The following is a 19,451-nucleotide window of genomic DNA, read 5'->3' as shown; positions in this document are numbered from 1 at the left end:
GTTTCATTCTCTAAGCCTTCAGAATTATCTAGTGTTTTTTTTTTTTGGGTTGTTTCTATTTAGTCAAAACTAAGTTGGGGAAACATAGTGTAATGTTACAGATATGTAAGTTCTTAAACATAAGGAGCCCCCTTTTTACTGGCAGCTGTATTTGGGCTAAATGTAGGGATACTGGCCTTGTATTTGGGCACTGTATTGTTTCATATATGATCAATTCACAGTTCATATAGAGGGAGAACTAAACAGTTAATTTTTGCGTTAATGAACTTTAGTAAATAAAACTTAGTAAGCATGACTAAAATGACAAGTAGGTATTTATTCAAGTTCTCTTTCATAGTGCTGTGTTTTAACATCTGATTAAAATACCTGTGGTACAGGGGCGCCTAGGTGGCTCAGTCGGTTAAGTGTCTGACTTCGGCTCAGGTCATGATCTCGCAGTTCGTGAGTTCAAGCCCCGCGTCAGGCTCTGGGCTGACGGCTCAGAGCCTGGAGCCTGTTTCAGATTCTGTGTCTCCCTCTCTCTCTTACCCTCTCCCCGTTCATGCTCTGTCTCTCTCTGTCTCAAAAATAAGTAAACATTAAAAAAAAAATTAAAAAAAAAATACCTGTGGTACAGATTCGTGTTGTTTGGCCTTTTGGAGGCATTGTCATGTTTATAGTTGATGAGAAGATCCTGGCTTTAAAGAGTATTAAGTGTTTTGTTTTTTTAAAGAAATGCCTTAAAAATAGTTTGATGTATATGGAACATTGAGTTTTGTTTTTGTTCTAGATTGATATTTTGTTTGCAAGATTAGCACTGCAGACTATTCCGGAAGACTTGGACTTACGAGACGACAGTCTGCTTAAGAATTTAGACATAAGATGCATAAGAAGTCTTAACGGTATGTTAAAACCCACTTCCGTTTGTGTAGTAGCTGTTCTTGTCAAATATGAAATCGTTTTTAACTCAGATTTTATAATGGAGCTTTTTATAGCCATGCTATTTACCCATAGCGAGTCAGATAAAATACACGTTACTTAATAGCTAGACTGCCAGAGGGAATTTATTTTATTCACTGGTATCTTGAACTGTTAACATGTTTTCTTTCTGGGACATTTAAAGACTGACATCTGTACTCTGTTGCTAGTGGTGTCGGTTTCACTGTATAACCGAATTAGTTGTGATGATGATGATGATCCTTTGTAACCTTTTCAGATGTTGTGTTTAAAGGGGTTAATTTTGAACACTGTTGTATTTATGTTGCTTGTTGCCTTGCTGTCAAAGAATAATTCTTGGAAACTTAGGGGGAGGAAACCCTTCTCAGCATATCTGGACTGGAAGACGTTTTAATTTATCTGATGAAAGTTTGAGATGAGGTAGATTATAGTTCAGACTCTTTGGTTTATGGTAATACTTGTGATAGGAGATACAAGTTTTAGGTTTTTTATTTGCTTTTTAAATCAGTTAATATTACTGATTCTGTGAAATGTTTTTATTTAAGTTTGACATCAGTCTTAGAAAATTGAAAAGAAATATGGTCATTAAACTTTTGATGATTTAATGTTCTGTTTTTTCACTCCCTGTTAATCAGGTTGCAGGGTAACCGATGAAATTTTACATCTAGTACCAAACATTGACAACTTCAGGTTAACTCTGAGAGCTATCAAACTGTGGGCCAAACGTGAGTTCAGAATTTGTTGGCTAGCTTATTAAAAATGTTTAAACTTTTGTTCAACACTAACTTTTCTTTTTGCTTTTCCCTTATCAACAGGCCACAACATCTATTCCAATATATTAGGTTTCCTCGGTGGTGTTTCCTGGGCTATGCTAGTAGCAAGAACTTGCCAGCTTTATCCAAATGCAATAGCGTCAACTCTTGTACATAAATTTTTCTTGGTATTTTCTAAATGGTATGTGTTTAGATTATATTAAAATAAAATTGATTGTAGACACTGAAGTTTAGTCTTATTTCTATGACATTTCTGCAGCTGGTTTCAGATTGAAATTTTAGTTCATGATGTAGCCATTTAGGTAGACTTGGGGAGATCATATTGTGTAGAAAATGGCAAGCCTAAATTCCGTTCCTTTTCCCTGGCTTTCCCAGGATAGTAAGGCAGGTGCTTTTTGTGCTTCCTTATCCTGCAAATAAACCCTGAATTTTAGCTGTCATGTCTGCTAAAATCCAATGAATGGTATCCGTTTCAGGAACTTTGGATAAAATTTATATATACCACTTCTTTTACTCTTTGGATTCTTCTAAACCTATAGGTCATTAGTTTTGGGAATTGTTTTTTGTTTCAGTTGCCCATTTATCTTTGGCAAAGCATTAAAAATGTAATTGTATGTAAAAAGCTTTTAAGAATATAAATGTGTAAAAAATGGCAATTTGTCATCCCTCGGAGATTAGTCATTGACCCAGGAGAGTTTTTTTTTTTTTTCCCTTAAAGCTTCCTCATTTCATTATGTTCACATTTGTCAAACATTATTTCTTTTAGAAAAGTAAGATAAAAAATTATTGCCAATTCATATTAGTTTCTTTGGCCTAGAAGATTCAGTTTCTTGATTTTTAATCAAATTGGTATCAGAGATTTGTCTTCCCACTCTATACCTCTCAACCCCTGTACCTACTCCCTCTGCAAAAACAGTTCTTTTTAATTTTATAAAAATTTGAGTTATTGGAAATATAATTTAGAACTATGCCACACTTCTCAGTACACATTCTGTTATTTACAGATTGGATAGCACTTAATCACATATAATCAATTTTGAGGAGATTGACTACAGGATATCAGGATTTCTGTAATGTTACACATACATAGCAAACAATATTTCTAAAAAGCTAAGCTTGATACTAAGGGTGGCAAATGTTTTCCAATTTTTAAACACTTCCATAAAGGACTGAGGTAGCTAACTCATAGAATGCATCTTGAAAACAACGTATTTGCGTCACAAGGTTTCATTACACATATTCATGTTAACAACTTTTAAGTCGTGAGATAGAGAAAAATTTTCCAAATCAATTTCTGTAATTATTCATATTCCTTTGCCTAAATGAGTGAACTTTTTCATCCTCACTTGTCTTTGAACATAGCTAGTATAAAGAGAGGATTTTTATCTTTCAAGAGGGATTTATCCTGTTGAAGGTTGAGGTGAACACATCAAATGCCCTGGGATAGTACTGAAAAAAAAAGAATAATGCTTTATCAGTTCTTTGAGAGTCAGAGAAGATGTTTTGACTTCAGCCTAAGAAAGCTACCAAATGGTTTAAGTTAATTTCATAGAGGAAAAGTATTTTGAGTGGTGTTAACATCAACAGAAAGGAGTAAGAGATTATATATATCAAGAGGGCAAAATGAATGAAGAAGGATCACATTCACAAATGCTGTTATGTTTAACAAAATACGTTTAGATGGTAATATCCAATAGTCTTATCAAGTGCTACAATCTTTTTAAACAGGGAATGGCCAAATCCAGTGCTATTGAAACAGCCTGAAGAATGCAATCTTAATTTGCCTGTATGGGACCCAAGGGTTAGTGTATTATTTTTTCCCCTACAAATTCGCACTGTGCAATAACAAGTAAAAATCATCTGCATAATCTTCAGGGAGACTTCCCATCCTTTTACGTATGAGTGGACATGTCCGTATTACACTTTTTTTTTTTAGATAACATCAACTATAATTGTCCTCTGATGTGAGAAGCATAATTATGTACCCTGTAAACTCCATTTAATTGTACATAGTTTATAATATCAAGTTCACTAACATTTTAATTTATTCTATATAGAACTACCTTGTAAGTCAAAGTTGTGTGGGCATTTGTGCTTAAAAAAAAAAAAATAAAAGATACTCAAAATTCCTGTATTTTTTTATTTGATCTAAATGTTAAAATTGGGTTGTGGTAGGAGAACTGTCTAATGTTTACGTGTGGCAGATAACTTCTAAGCAGTATCGCTCTGATTATTATGATGTAATTTTAAAAATTGGTTGGGATATTTCAGATTACAAAAACCTGGTTGGGCTAAAAGAAGAGCTTCTTTTCTGCTTTATGGGAAATTACGACCTTTATCGCTTACTCAGTTTAAATGTTAACAAGCAATTTTTTAATTGATAAAAGAAACATAGGTTTCAATAAGACTTTAAGGTCTATAGATTCGATTTTCTACATTAATTTGCTGTCTTATTGCAGTATAATGTCAGTTTTAAATTCTGTTAATTACATCAAGCTATGTATTTTCAAGTTTTCCAAACCCCAAGCATTTAATTTTGGAAGGATGTGAGTTTACCATTTCCTTTGTGGAAATATGTCACGTATCATTAGTATACAGATTAAGTTATTAAGTCATTTCATTTTTTTCTTAAAATGGTACCACCATGGGTAACCTAGTCTCCGCATGTGTTAATAAGTTTATACGTCCTTTAAGTTAACGGTACATTAAAAACTACGTTTCCATCTTGTTTAAAATTTGTTTTGCACAGAACACTGTTAGGACGTTTCCGAAAAGTATAATTATGTGTGCATCCCCATTTCTGTTGTTGAAAAAAGAAAAACTAAACATCAGTAGATGCCCAACTAGAACTTTTTTTGCTCGACAGGTACACTATTTAAGGTTGCCAGAATAGTCATGCCCAAATGATTGAAGCAAACCTTTAGTTTAGACCAAATCTCTGATTCTATAAAGAAATTCTGTAAAAACAATGTCTCCTTACATGGTTTTTCTTTCTCAACTCCAGCTATGAGTGAACTAAAATTTAATCATTGGTTCAGTTTAACAAGGGGTAAAAAGTCCAAGTATCTGTTGCATATGTACTTGAAGAAACTGATTGGCTGTTGTTGTATGTAGGTAAACCCCAGTGATAGGTACCATCTTATGCCTATAATTACACCAGCATACCCACAACAGAACTCCACGTACAATGTGTCCGTTTCAACACGGATGGTCATGGTTGAGGAGTTTAAACAAGGTAAGTGTTTATCCTTATGCTCTCCTTTATACACGAAGGATTTACATACCATTGTAGACCCAGTTATACAGTTGAAATTGAAGAAAGCATTCACTGAAGTGGGTTTTGGTGTTTATTGATTGATTACAGTATATATTTGAGAAGTGACTTGAAAAGCTCCATTCAATTCCTTTGAGGCAAATTATGTTTGATTATATACTGGAAAGTTAACCAGTTTAAAGCTGTCTCCTTGGCTGTGCCTTTACGGGCTTAGTGCCATACCATTGCCATGTACAGTTTTAAATGCTACCAGTTTGTCTCCACTGGGTGACGTGAGAGATGCTTTTTACCAGGCACTGTATATACTTGGAAAGAGCTTTGAGCAGGATTGGGGCCAAAGTGCCTATTATTTTGGAAAAACCTCTAAACTTCCATTCGCAGCAGTACTGTTAATTTCATTGCCTAAAAAGGTCTTTGAGGGAAGTAGCTGAAACAGGATTGTTTGATTTGCTTGATAATAGTCAAGGAAACAGAATTAGCTGTACCACTACCGGCTTCAAACTCAGAAGTGTAAGATTCTTTTCTGTAGTCTGAAGAGGCTCTTCATGGGAGGATGTCGCTTAGGAACATTAGGAAGCTTGTTTTTAGAAAGGCAAGAATCAGAGCTTTGGGGAAATTTTTCTTTCTTGGTTAACGACAGTGCTTCAGTTTTTGGAGAGAGTCATCCTATGAGCATGGCATTTAGAGTAATGGTAATTTACCAGAAACCTGGCTCTCAAAAAATCCTCCAGCTTTCTGAAAAGTGTGTACGTATGTAAGAGTCTCTGTGCTGTAAAGTCGATAGACCAAAATTGCTATTTGTTAAAGTTATGATTTTAGGATCATAGTGAATGCATGTGGTATGTTTAAGATCTTTAAAATTTTAGATTGTTAGACCGAAGCATGCCAACATTTTAATATGTTTTTAATTTAGGTCTTGCTATCACAGATGAAATTTTGCTGAGTAAGGCAGAGTGGTCCAAACTTTTTGAAGCTCCAAACTTCTTTCAAAAGTACAAGTATGTATTTTAAGGCATGTCAGACATGTTACTCTCTTAAGTAATGGTTTAATGGTAGCATATGTGACCTCTCTTCTTGCTAGGCTAATGTAGTTTAAATTTTCCTTCCTGTCACAAAGGTTGTATTGATTTTAGTAAACCCCTTATTTTTTCTTTGTTGAGGTGAAGTGTAGCCCCTACCGTTTGCTACCTGGTGTAACCCAACTCCCACGTATGTAGCAACATCCATTCTGTAGGCGTCTCAGTCGTCACCTGAACTCTCAATCTGTATGCTTTGGCAAAGGAGTGAGCAGTTGAAATCTGTAGTTACTGTTCTCTCTTAGGAAGCTATTTCCAGCCAGCTCTGGAAACTTACCATTGAGATCCTATATGAACATAGGCAGAGCTAATAAAATGTCAACATAGAGTCAGGAAAGGGTTTCTAGTAAGTAAAGCACATGATTGGCCTACCATTTCCCCCTAATGTTAATAAAGCCCCTTCCGACATTGCTACAAATAATTTTCTTGGGATCTAAGTGGGTGTAATATTTTTTACTAATGGTTTTAATATAATGATAATACCATAGTACAGGTTAAAAGCCTGATTGTGTTGGTTTTGATGAAAATTGTAAGTTATAATAAATCTTACTTTTTAAAACGAAAAAAACGGACTTGCACTTTTATTTGCCCTGAGCTGAAAACTTGCCAAAGTCCCACTTAAAAATTTTTTTTTCTTTAATGCTTGAAACTTTCCTGACCATTTGATCTTGTGTTGGATTGTGTTTTGTAATAATCTAAGCAAGGTTGCTTTATGCTATTTCCCCAATTAAAAACAAGAATGATGACCTTCATGATGTCTCTGTGTTTTGTTTCTGTATCTTTTGCATGAAAAAGCAATATGGAGCCAGCTTAATTGTTGTGTTCTGGGAGCACTGCGTTGTCAGTAAAAAACTTAAATAGCATAACATTGAATGCTCATGTTTATTATTCCCCGTAAGTTTGTGCTTTTCCATTTGGCAGATTTTTTTTTGTTTTTTTTTTGTTTTTGTTTTTATTTTAACCAATGTTGAGGAAGTACCTTTTGAACATTTAAACTAATAAACATATATTCTGATACTTTAAAAACTACAACATCAAAGTACTTAATTACTTGTATGGAGAATAAGGAAGCAACTGGTTTTGTAGAAAAGTATCAGCATCTCTTAATCCCTGAGAATCAAAGACGAAATTAGATTCATTCTTCCTATCACTTCCTGGTAGAACTCGAGGTGGGTAGAATGAGGTTTCTGAAATGGCTTCCTTCACTTGAAGAAAGATTAATTGTTGAAATTTGAAACCTTGATAGTGTCATCTATTTGAATAAATTTGCATTACTAGAGCTTTGAAGGTTTTTTTTTTTTTTTAAACCTTGCTTAATCTTTTTTCTTTTAAAAGTTTTGAGCTGTCCTTTAACTGACACCAAATGGTCCCTATAAGATCTTCAATGGACTGATTAAAAGGTTACAGATTATTTACTGAATTCTCTTGAAACTTTTCAAATCATTTTAGGTGATCAAAAATGACTTCAAGCATGATGAGATATGAGGAAGTAGCAACAAATAGAGGGCATTCTATCAGAAAAATTTAAGTTTTAGCTGTGAGTCCTGGGAAAACAGATTTGAAAGCATGACAATAATGGGCTAGTTTCATCTTCCAAATCCTATTTGTATTTTTAACTTCTCCCAAAATGTTCTTCTTTAGAATAGTCTAGTGCTTACTATCATTAGAACGTGCAGTTAGTCACAGGTTTGAAGTTTTCCTTTTAACGTATCACGTGTAATACCCCCCAAGTGGGCTGTACAACTGAATCGAAATCCTTAGTTGTCTCTTGAGTCAGAGTTGGCTTAGTGTGTCCTGAAACCAGGGCCGTTGGTTATGTATTGGATCTTAGGTTGTAATATCCCTGCCTGTCATTCTTGGAAGGGTGGGAACCATGGGGGAAATTTCATTTGTCTTACAAAGCAGACAAATCCATCTTCCAGATGATCTCGGTGTTCTTTGAGAAAAAGGGATAACCTCGCTCTGTTCAATTTTAAATAGCTACAAGAAGATAATTCTCATGTTTTTCCTTTAAGATTATTCAGGTTGACACATAGCAATAAAGGTAATCATCATTGACATAGGAAATGTGAATACTTCATTCAGGTGTTCCATTTCAATTGGAAAAAGGAGGAGAGGTAACAGGGAGGGGCCAACATGTTCTCTAGGGCGTAGGATTATAATTTCAAGGTGTATGTGTGAATAGAATAATTAGCCTTAAAATGTTTTAAAAACTTAAAATACTAAACTGTAAACTTTTGTTTCTGAATTAAAGATGGAATTGTGAGGAGTTTTCTCTAAGATGATTATATTTTTCAGTGCACATATCTGAGTTGTAGTTTACCCAAGTACAATATTCTGATGAAATGGCCAGGAAACCTACTTACATACTATATTTTGGTTGGAAATAGTTATTAGGTAATAAAAGCAACTAAATTGTTCTTAGGAATTTTTAAATAGGTTTTAATTCATTTGGGATACATTTTTATAGTGAAAAAAAATTTTTTGGGGGGAAACATACTTTAAGTTTGGGTCAAGTTAATGACCATTGCATTAAGGCTTCAAAAGTGTCTCCTGAAAGCATTTGAACATCTTAAGCAAATTATAGTAGCAGTTGGAAATAGGGGATCACATTCTTTAGGACAGCAATAAGAAGATATATGTAGTCTAAATTTTGAAGTACTTCTTGGTTTTTCTATTCTCTGGTACAGATCTTAGGAATTGAATACCAGTTTTGGTTTTTAAAACTTTGTTAACAAACTTGGTTGGGATTTGGTTTCTGTTTCTTAGTTGGATGAGTCTTTGTTTTATAAATGGATTCCAAATGGCAGGTTATTTCTGTTGAATGTAATTACTGTATTTAATATCTTCTACTTTAAATTTGCTTAAATGTGGCTGAGTGAAGGATATAACAAGAGTAGATTACCACGCCCCCCCCCCGCATTGCAATAAGAACCAGTTTGAACTCCTTAAACTTGGAAATTTTAAACTTTAAATTGCCAACAAAATTATGTTCCAATGGATTGTATGTTTTGCCTCTGTAAATAGAGAACATTTGTTGTACTGAAGACTAAGGCGGTGATTAAGAACATCCATTTTAAGTGTTGTAAGAGTAGTTTAGAGACTGAGAGTTTTGTCCCCTGTACTAGGTGAATGCAGACATCTTGCTTTTTTTGTTTTTGTGTACATGCCTGCTTTTATAGTTTGTTGTCTCCTGTTGTAAGTTGTTAGACTTCTGTGAGCTCTTTCTCCATCTTCTCTCCCCCCCCCCCCCCAAACTGTTGCCCATTTCCAATCTCCCAGGGACTGGAAATAAGGTGACTGAGCTTGTTAGGATTTTAGTGGACTTAAGAGCATTTAAGGGCTCTGAGTGGGTTTCTGTGTTCGTAAGATGCATGAGCTTTTAGTGCTTTTATGTGACTTTTATTAACTTTTATTTACTTAGGCCATCTGTGTTTGTCCTATTTGGTTTGATCCAAATAATGCAGAACAAAGTAAACTGGTGGTGAAGGAAGTACTGGTCTGTATGGTTTGAACTGCGTATTCACGTACCTGTCTCCGTGTTTCCACATTTACATATGCTGCCTGTGTTCCCTTAAGTTTATAAGTATTTGAAGCCAACTCATTTGAACCTCACAGTTCCCCTGCCAGTAAGAGATGTTATTTTTCAGAGGACGCACACAAGTCTCGCACCTGGGTCACATAGCGATGAAGAATCGTGACTAGTTTTTAAATACTTAATGAGCGTAAATAATAAGCAAACAAATGGAATATTTTAAGGAAGAATGGTTAAAAAATGTTTTTTAACTTCCCAAATTTTCTCTATCCCCTGCCTAAATGTTTTTTCTCTCTCGCTCTCTTTTTTTTTTTTTCCAGATGACTGATTTGAACTGGGGTTAGTAGTTTTTTTTCCTGGCCTAGGTCAGGCGTTCCGCTTTTGGCCTGAAAACCTCATTCGTCAGATGTGAACGATAAGGGGTTCAGCCTTTTAAAAGAGTAAACTAATTTAAAAATTTTCGTCATACCCCAGCTTTCCAAACTAGTAACTATCCTTGGTAATGGTGTGAGTTTGCTTTCTGTGAGGTAGTTTCTGGTGAGAAGTTTGGCTTCTAGCAGCTCTGAGATGGGTTCTGTAGAAGAGTATATTGGATGAAAGTTTTTTGGTATTATAAAATTATATGGATTATACTCTAGTTGTAAATAGTTTGATTTAAAAAGATTAAAAATAGGTATTTAGTTCTGATGGTATTTTGTGAAATGAAAACTTGCCTTTTCTCTGATGGAATTGGATTCCGCATAAAAATCAGATTTCTGTGTTGATCTCACGTTAGTGAAGTCTGCTTTTTTTTTTTTTTTAATAGAAGTTTACACTCTTCCTTGAATAAAATCCTGTGGCCTACCTTCAGTATTCAGTTTAATTTTTGCTACCTTTTAATTTGAGTTAAAAAGCATGATGTGTTTGAACTGTTTTGAACTTACTGATAGAATATGTGTATTTAGTGATCCTGTTTTTGTGTCCAAAGCCATGGTGCGTTACTTCAATTAAAACAAGTTTGTTTTAATATATTTTAGTGAGCAGCTTATAGATAGAAAGCACTCCATCAGAGTCTTTGGACCAAACTCATCAGTTCATGTTTATTCATTGTCCTTGAATTAAGCTGCTTTGGGGTAATTATTTATAAAATCACTTTTTTTTTTTTTAGAAGAATTAAACTCACCAGTAGTTAGAAACTTGTGAAAATTAGCTTTTATGATTTTATGGACATACTGAGATTGCGATCCCCCCTTGCTAAATTGATGCTGATCTGTAACTGTCGCAAAGCTATTACATTATGGTATTAATATCCAGCACAAAGCAGTTAAATAAAATAAATAGCATGTTGTCTTTATCTCCAAAGGCATTATATTGTACTTCTAGCAAGTGCGCCAACAGAAAAACAGCGCCTAGAATGGTGAGTATAAGATTAGACTTTACAGAAAAAATAAGCAAAAGTCAGATAGCTACAGAGCACAGTAGGAGATGGGAGGAGGTTGTGCTCCCATCCAGTTTGGTTTGATTCATAAGCCGAGCTTTACTACTTGAAATGGAAGTAGAGGAATTTGGGGATCCATACACCATTTCCGTTTTTATTTCCCTTATGGAGATCCACGTATCGCTAACTGTATGTTTAAGGTGCTTTGTTTTAGTGTCCTGATTTTTATCCTTTAAATATTTGCAGGGATGTCTTTTGTAACCTTCTTAGTTTGAAATGTGGCTTGGTTCTCCTTCCTCAGTTTTTGCATCAGCATTTTTGGTTAGAGCATGAGACTGGTTTTATCTGTGGACGTTCAGATGGTTGAACTGCTCTCACGTGTGTTTAAGTGTGAACTTCCTGTTACTGCTTTGCATAAACATACTTGACTTTGTGCATTTTATTTTATTTTTTAAATTAACCAGAATTTTCATTAATACTAAGTGACATTTGTTCAGGGTGGGCTTGGTGGAATCAAAAATCCGAATCCTGGTTGGAAGTTTGGAGAAGAACGAATTTATTACACTGGCTCATGTGAATCCCCAGTCATTTCCAGCACCCAAAGAAAATCCTGACAAGTAAGCAGTCTTCTAACTTAATCTAGTTTCCTCCTCTCCCTTTCAGCTTTTACTCATAGAAGCTTTTTATAGTCGATTTTTAATAACTAGAGTCCCTATTCCGTTGATCAGATAAGGCACAACACCAATTTGAGATTTATAGTTTAGGTTTTCCGCATCAGAAACCTTGAAGAGAAAAACTTTCTTGAGAAAAATCAATGCTAAAATAAATTGTTTTTTCTGATAATAGTCTAATGATGAGGTACCTATTAACTAATTAGAGTTCAAATTATGCAGATCTGCCTTTTAGCATTTCTTTACATTTCTCCCCCCCCCCCCCACCTTACTGTGCTGTGCTTGTTAGAATAGCTGCTATACCAAATATGTCTTGCTGTTTATCTTAATTTTTTAAAAAAGAACATGCTTTCATTTGACCTCGCAAAAATCCGATTTGTGATGGATTCTGGAACATTGAGAAGATCTGTTAATAAAAGGCTCATGTTTTTCTTTTAAGAGTCTTTTATAGGTCAGTTTCTGGTTCAGTGGTTGCTGTATTATTACTCATACAAAATCTACTTTGCTTTATACTTTGTTGCATTTGGAACGTGAAGGGAGTTTGAGTAGCGAGCTTTAAAAAAATAAAGTAGCATTAAAGAAAGATTGAAAAATAGAAGTAATTGATCATTTGAGATTATGCTGCAGTGGTTTAGCTGTTATTCTGATTTGTTTATACAGGTTATTTCCTGTTGCAGTCGTGTAAATGAGTTGTATATTTGAGCTTTTTATAATTTTTTGTTGCTGTAATCTAAATTACTAAAAGACTGATATTTTCAGTAGATTATTAAGTCTACTGATAGAGATTCAAAAGTAGCTGAATCACCCATTGTTCCTGTTGTTATGCTGTAGTCACATTATTGTCCGTGCCACGTTTTTGATTGAGTTGTAACATTTTAAGGAATGTATGTTAAGTTCTAGTTAAATTTTTATATCTAGAATCACCTTTTTTGTTTCAGATTTTTCTAAAATGCATTATTCCTTTTCCCTCTTCAGTTTGAACATAGTTTTTGTACTTTGGTACTTTCGGGTCATTTTTTTATACTTTGGTACTTTCGGGTCATTTTTTTGTACTTTGGTACTTTCGGGTCGTTAACGTTGGTCGTCAGCACCCTGTTTATATATAGGGTCAGGGTTAGGGGCGGGAATGACAGGCATGGGGGAGGGCTTGGAGTAGTGATCGGGTTTGGGTTTAGAACGTAGTTTGCTTATACATTTGTATCCTGTTTTCCCACGTACCTCAGATTGTAACCACATTGATAACATTTTCATGAAATAAACTAGTAACGCTTTTCTTACTTTGCAGGGAAGAATTTCGCACGATGTGGGTGATTGGGTTAGTGTTTAAAAAAACAGAAAACTCTGAAAATCTCAGTGTTGATCTCACCTATGATATTCAGTCTTTCACAGATACAGGTATATCTCTACTTGGATGATCAAAACCCATAACTTGCATATTTGAATTTGTCTTCATGTATACCATAGCGATATTTGCAGTAACTGTTAATTTACTTGGGAATATTGAACAGTGGTTATCAAAATAATCTTAATGTTTTTGGATTAGGTATTAGTTTTGGTCATGTCTAAGATAAAAATGATTTTTTCGTATTGTAGATTTAAAGTTAAGGAGGACCATTTAAAATTTGTTCACAATTACTTATAAAATTGGATGCCACTTGAGTATTGATTGTGTGAAGGACTGAGTCTGTGTCTGACTGCCTCAGTGATCTTGAACTTTAGACATTTTCAAAGCTAGACATCTGGTAACTTGAGGAAATTTTATTCTCTGTGTCAAATAATAGACTCCAGTGTTGATTCATGGGTAGAGAATAGGGTGATTAGAGCTACATTTCACATTAACCTATACCCTGAGATAGAAGGTAGTCCAGTTTAACTAAAGTGCACATGGTGGGTGTAGTTCACAGAACCTAAGGCTGTTCTGTGTATGTGTGTGTGTGTGTGTGTGTGTGTGTGTGTGTGTGTGTATATAGGTGCACAACTTTCCAAGAGGATGGTGAATGCACATGGAGAGAGTGATGAGTAGGGACTAACTCTTTTTTTCCTCTTACACATCTCCTTTTCTCCCCATTAAAAAAAAAGTTTAGTGTATGTCATTTTCACCTGTCCCCAATAAGGAGTTTTCCCCTAAGAACCTTTAGCTGTAACATTAAACATTTTATACCTCCTTAGAGGAGAGACAGAAATCGGTCCAGTTTGTTAAAAAGTCAGTATCGTACACTAAGTGTGAAGAAATGAAAGGAAAAGAGTGTGTCTTTCGGTGTGTAAATGCTCAGGTGCGGTGACTAGGAGGCAGACTCAAGTAGTCAGGTGATTACACGTATGTGTAGAATCGCCAGCAGCGTGACATCTGTGAGTTCCTGCAGGTGCTCTCTGTTGTGACCCAAGAGACCGCCAGCGGCAGGATTGCCATTGGTGACACAGCGGCTAAAGTTTCCAGTAAATTGAAAGGTGAACTCTAAATGAGACACCTGGTAGTTGTCTTCTTGAAAAATTCAGATTAAAAACACTCTGTTTCTTATGTAAAATTGAGCTGATTTCTTGGTTCAAATAATTGGTAAGCAAGTTTTTCATTTCTAGGGATGTAAGTGGGATGTGGCACATTTCTTTATTGTGGGGAACATTGAAGGGTATTTAGTGTCCCTGGCAGTGGTAACCCTTAATTGCTGTGACCACGAAAACATTCCTCCACATTTCTTAGCATGTGCTTTGGAGGGTGATAACTTCACTTGCTGAACACCGCAGAATGTTTTTTTCCAAAGTAAAAATTCTGATGTGGACTTAAACTATTTATAAACTAACAAATCATGTAGAGATACTTGAATTAGAAAATTGGTTTTGTGCATTTCATCTAAGTTTAGCTGTTTATCAAAGATTGTGCTAATGAACCATCAAGATTTTAAAGGACTTGTAGTTATTTTGGGAAGGAAGTGTTTAGTTTTCCTGTATCTTGAAACATTTTAATGGAATACTTGGTGAGATTTTCTCAGAAAACAAGTTTAATATGTTCAGTACTCCAATTCTTAACTTCCAGTCTCTTCCACCTTCTCTTCAGATCTTCTTAATCTCAGGTATTGGCAACTATATCCCTGTATTTGTGCAAGCTAGAAATCTTGGAGTCCTCCAGGGCTCCTGTTTTTCTCATACTTGATACTGATGCATTAAAAAATCCTTTTGCCTCTACTTGCAGTATTCACTGAGATTCCTGCTACTAATTGCTATCTCTGTTGCCGTCACATCAGTCCAGGCCCTTTGTCATTGCTCTGTTGTATTACTGCCGTTACTGCAGTTTCCCCGGCCTGACCTCACCCAGCTGTTAATAGAATAATAGCTATTTTCAGTCAGCGTCCAAAATGATACTAAGCCAGATCATGTCTCACCAGCTTAAAACCTATAATGGCTACCTGTCTCATTTGGAATAAAAGTCTCAGGCCTTCCTTTCTGTGGTTTGCAAGCTTTTACCTGATCTGGCCTTCTCACTATGCCTCTGGCCTCGTTTCCTGTTGTAAGTTCAGAATCCTTTATCCACATCTCTCAGGGCCAGGAAGGTAATAAAGTTAGTAAGTAAGATTCCTAGTGGGGACTGGACGATGCCTGGTATTTGGTAGTCCGAGACAGGAACATTTCTGCAGGGAACTGTTCGGTATTTGCATTAAGTAAGCGAAGGTAGAGACCAAACAGCCACACGTTGGTAGTTTAGATCAGGGTGTGTTGTTGCCACGTGACTTCTGATGCCCATTTTAGGAAAAACTTCTGTGTTGGGCGCTTTGGGGATTTTAGAACTGCTGTTAAAGGACTTTTACTTTTCCTTCCCTCCAGTGGCCTTTTTGTGGTTCCTCAGACATTCCCACAGTGAGTCCTTGACATTGGCTCTTCCTGGAATGAATGCTGGTCCGCCAGTTACTTCTTACTTTCACTTAGGTTTCCAGGCTCGTGTCCTCTCACTTTCCAGGCCCAGCTTCTCTCTCGTCTTCCCTACTCAGTTTCCCTCTGTAGCACTATCATCATCTGATACGAAATATTTGTTACTTGCTTTCTTTCCTATTTATTGTATTGTCACTATGAGAATGTAGACTCCATAAAGTTCTTTTGGTCTCTTAACTCTTTTCTATGTCCCCCATGTCCAGAACAGTGTGATACAGTGTAGGTGCTCAGTAAATACTCGTATGACTGAGTGAATTGATTTTTCCATTTTGGGATTCTCTGGAACTTAGGTGGATTAATTTATTTGTAGCATTTTGTTTTTGTTCCTGTGACCCCTATTCAGTTATTTCTATAACAGAACATGTTGCTACTTAAAGTCTTTTTTCTGCAGATTCTTGAAACGCTGTGTTTAGGTGTAGTTAATAAGCTTGACTTTTGCTACATTTGTTACATAATTGGGCTAGAGTTGTAAATTATACTGGTAGCACAAAAGGGTATGGGTTTTAGAAACTCCTTTTGTCCAGTTCTGCTGTTTCTTAGAGTTGCTATTTTAAAGTTCTTTAAAGTTATTATTTTAAGGGCCGCCTGGGTGGCTCAGTCGGTTAAGCATCCGATTTCGGCTCAGGTCATGATCTCGTGGCTCGTGGGTTCCAGCCCTGCATCAGGCTCTGTGCTGACAGCTCAGAGCCTGGAGCCTGCTTCTGATTCTCTCTCCCTCTCTCTGCCCCTCCCCCCACTCGTACTCTGTCTCTCTCTCTCTCTCAAAAATAAACAAACATAGGGGCGCCTGGGTGGCTCAGTCGGTTAAGCATCTGACTTTGGCTCAGGTCATGATCTTGTGGTTCGTGGGTTCGAGCCCCGTGTCGGGCGCTGTGCTGACAGCTCAGAACCTGGAGCCTGTTTTGGATTCTGTGTCTCCCTCTCTCTCTGCCCCTCCCCTGCTCCCACTCTGTTGTGCGCTTGCTCGCTCTCTCGCTCTCTCAAAAATAAATAAACATTAAAAAAATTTTAAAAATAAACATAAAATTATTTTAAGAGTTATTGCACTGGAAGAATTAGTATACTTTGTGCTTTTATTCTTTATATACACCTTGTGGTGATAGAGTCTGCTCAGGCAATGGAATTTGTCAGATCATTTTTTTGCCTGATGGTTTTGAAGTTTTATGTACAGTATTGGTAGAAGAAGATCCCTACTTAGAATAGCTTCTGCTGGGTGAGTTTAACTGCCTTTATTAAAATGTTGCTATTTCTTGTAACAATTTCCTAATTGTGTAGTTTATAGGCAAGCAATAAACAGCAAGATGTTTGAGGTGGACATGAAAATTGCTGCAATGCATGTAAAAAGAAAGCAACTCCATCAACTACTACCTAATCATGTTCTTCAGAAAAAGAAAAAGGTAAATTTAGCAAGTACTTAACAAAAGCGTTACTGACATAATGTTTTTACTGTATCCAGCCTATCTTACTCAGCGTTTAGACTCAGTAAGTCACACACATGAAGTAGATGACAGCAGGTGAAAAATCTGTTCTAGGGAGCAGCTCCATTATGTGAAACCTTGCTTCCGGTCAAGTTTCTTGCATGTACTTGATTCAGACCACACACAGACATGGAGATGCTTCTTCACCCTTATTTGATATAAACGTATATTCTCTTTTCAAAATTTTCTACTGTCCATTTACTATCCCGCCTATAGCAGTACCTGATTTCTTTTCCTTTAAAAAGTAGACAAATTAGGTAAATTGTGGATCAAGTAAATTCTGTGGCTTGTTATAAAAATGGCTTTATTTTGTTAAGAATTATATATGTATATTGCTTAAAAATTAAGTTGTGGAGTATGAAAATCACAAGCAGAGCTGACCAGAATTAATGTTTTGTAGTTTATTGTTCTGGGAATGGTGCTTCCTGTTGAATAACTTATAGTTGTGTTTTTCTCGTTTGGACTTCTAGAGAATATATTAGAATTTTAGTGCAGAGATGACAATTAGATTTTTAACGTTATATGATTTCAAAAATAGACGGCTTATTTCTGTAACGGAATACTTAACACACTGCCGTGAAAATAATTGGACTAGAGCTATATGATATTAATATGTTTAGTTAGATGCAGATGAATATGTACTATTTAATAATTTTATCTAAAGTTTGCAAGTTTAAAAATGTAAAATGACATATTTTTTAAGAGAATAGGAAAGAAAAGTCTGTTAGAGAACGATGGCCACCACTTTTCAGGGTGATGGTTGGTCATCTGGGGCTGGGGCTGGGACAGAGGACGAAGCTAACACACAAAGGGCTTCAGCATCATAAGGTTTTGTGTCTTAGAGCATAGCGTATATTATGGTACAAGCATCTGAGCCAAGGACGAGACTTTGTGGGTCAGCTGGCTCGATTTCAGGTTTCAGGTTTCACGGCCTCCCAGCTGTGGTCCCAATTCTGGACCAAACGTCATGTTCTTGATTCGCTTTTTCTCTAAAATGGAGATAATATTTTTATCTATCTCATTAGGTATTTTGTAAGGATATTATAGGTACTCTGTGCTTGGCACATAGTGAGTGCTCATACTTGTTTCTGTTGTTATCATCATAACTTTGGGGGCAGAGGTACTTACTTGCCTTTTTATTTTGGTCTAAAATGCAGGTGTAAAAGGCATTTTCATTTTTAAAATGGCTTACCACAGTAAAGCCTTTATACGGCTTGTCATTCTCTTCTCAACCTGATGCTTTTTTGAGTTAACTAAGTAATATCTAGAAAGTGATAAAATGTACTGCTGTTATTTCAAGCCATTTTATTTGTTTAATTGTTATAAAGCATACATAAAGTTTACCAGTGAACAATTTTATTTTTAAACTAAAGTGTCAAGTCAGACATTTGTCTTCTAATTGTCCCTTGGTGTTATTAATGAGTTTAAACAACTGCACTTAAACATGTATTTACTGCATGTAAAAATATGTAAACATTTTACGCATTTTCAGAAGTGAACGTAAATATAAATAGATTGTTGTTCTTTAACACTTACTTCCATTAAAACAGCTATTTATAACTGAGGTAATTAGATTTTCCAGGACCCTTGGTTCAGATTAACCTTTTAAATTAAAATTCCTATCTAGGGGTGCCTGGGTGGCTCAGTTCGTTGAGTGTCGGACTCTTGATCTCAGCTTAGGTCTTGCTGTTAGTATCGTAATAAGTTCATGCCCATGTTGGGCTCCGGGTTGGGCATGAAGCCTACTTTAAAAAAAAAAAACAAAAACCAAAAACCCTCCTACGTTGATACTTGGAGCAACTAAAGTATAGTTTAAGTACATTTTTTTCTACTTCTTAAAGTTTTATCGACTTACACATAATCATCTGGAATTTGAAAAGAATTATGAATGATCAGAAATTTATTATTTAGTCCAGACATTGTATTTATCAAATAAAGCTTAACTATAATCTTATCACCCAGTAACAGCTACTCTTCAGCATTTCAGTTTTATTTCTATATAGACCTTTCAGTGCACATATGTAACCTATACATATGTATTTTTAAAAGGTTTTTGGTGATACTTGCCTTTTGTGACCTCCTCTTTGGGTGCTTATTATGTATCCAGATTACATTACATTACAAATACTATGTGGCTGCTTAGTATTTCTTTGTATAGCTATGGTATGCTTATATCTGTCCTTGATTTGACATCATTTGGATTATTTCTAGCCACTAGTAAAATAGTATTTTCTTGTTTTTAGAAGTATCTAGAAATCTAGATCCATGAAGCTTTTCTTTTAGACTCTTATTAATACCATCCTTTTATAAACTGCTATTTGCAAAGCACTGTACAAGTGTTTTTCTGTATTGAATACTACAACAGTCTAC

General features: G+C 35.6%; 1 protein-coding gene across 8 annotated transcripts in view; it reads left to right on the top strand.

Moving 5' to 3' along the window:
- Positions 1–19,451, top strand: part of PAPOLA (poly(A) polymerase alpha) — a 61,388-nt gene that overhangs the window by 25,639 nt on the left and 16,298 nt on the right. For all 8 annotated transcript variants that reach the window (XM_047080136.1, XM_047080141.1, XM_047080138.1 and 5 more), the window contains exons 7-16: positions 770–881; positions 1,572–1,661; positions 1,752–1,890; positions 3,438–3,510; positions 4,824–4,944; positions 5,897–5,981; positions 10,937–10,990; positions 11,509–11,628; positions 12,968–13,077; positions 16,879–17,000. In XM_047080136.1, coding sequence (XP_046936092.1) covers positions 770–881; positions 1,572–1,661; positions 1,752–1,890; positions 3,438–3,510; positions 4,824–4,944; positions 5,897–5,981; positions 10,937–10,990; positions 11,509–11,628; positions 12,968–13,077; positions 16,879–17,000 — 1,026 coding nt within the window. The remainder of the gene's footprint in view (positions 1–769; positions 882–1,571; positions 1,662–1,751; positions 1,891–3,437; positions 3,511–4,823; positions 4,945–5,896; positions 5,982–10,936; positions 10,991–11,508; positions 11,629–12,967; positions 13,078–16,878; positions 17,001–19,451) is intronic.

Source organism: Lynx rufus, unplaced genomic scaffold (assembly GCF_022079265.1).
Source record: "Lynx rufus isolate CCGP_SWC_20201006 ecotype Redwood Valley unplaced genomic scaffold, mLynRuf1.p SCAF_17, whole genome shotgun sequence".
NCBI lineage: Eukaryota > Metazoa > Chordata > Mammalia > Carnivora > Felidae > Lynx > Lynx rufus.
Note: the sequence above shows the minus strand (reverse complement) of the source record. Positions and strands in the feature narration are given on the sequence as shown.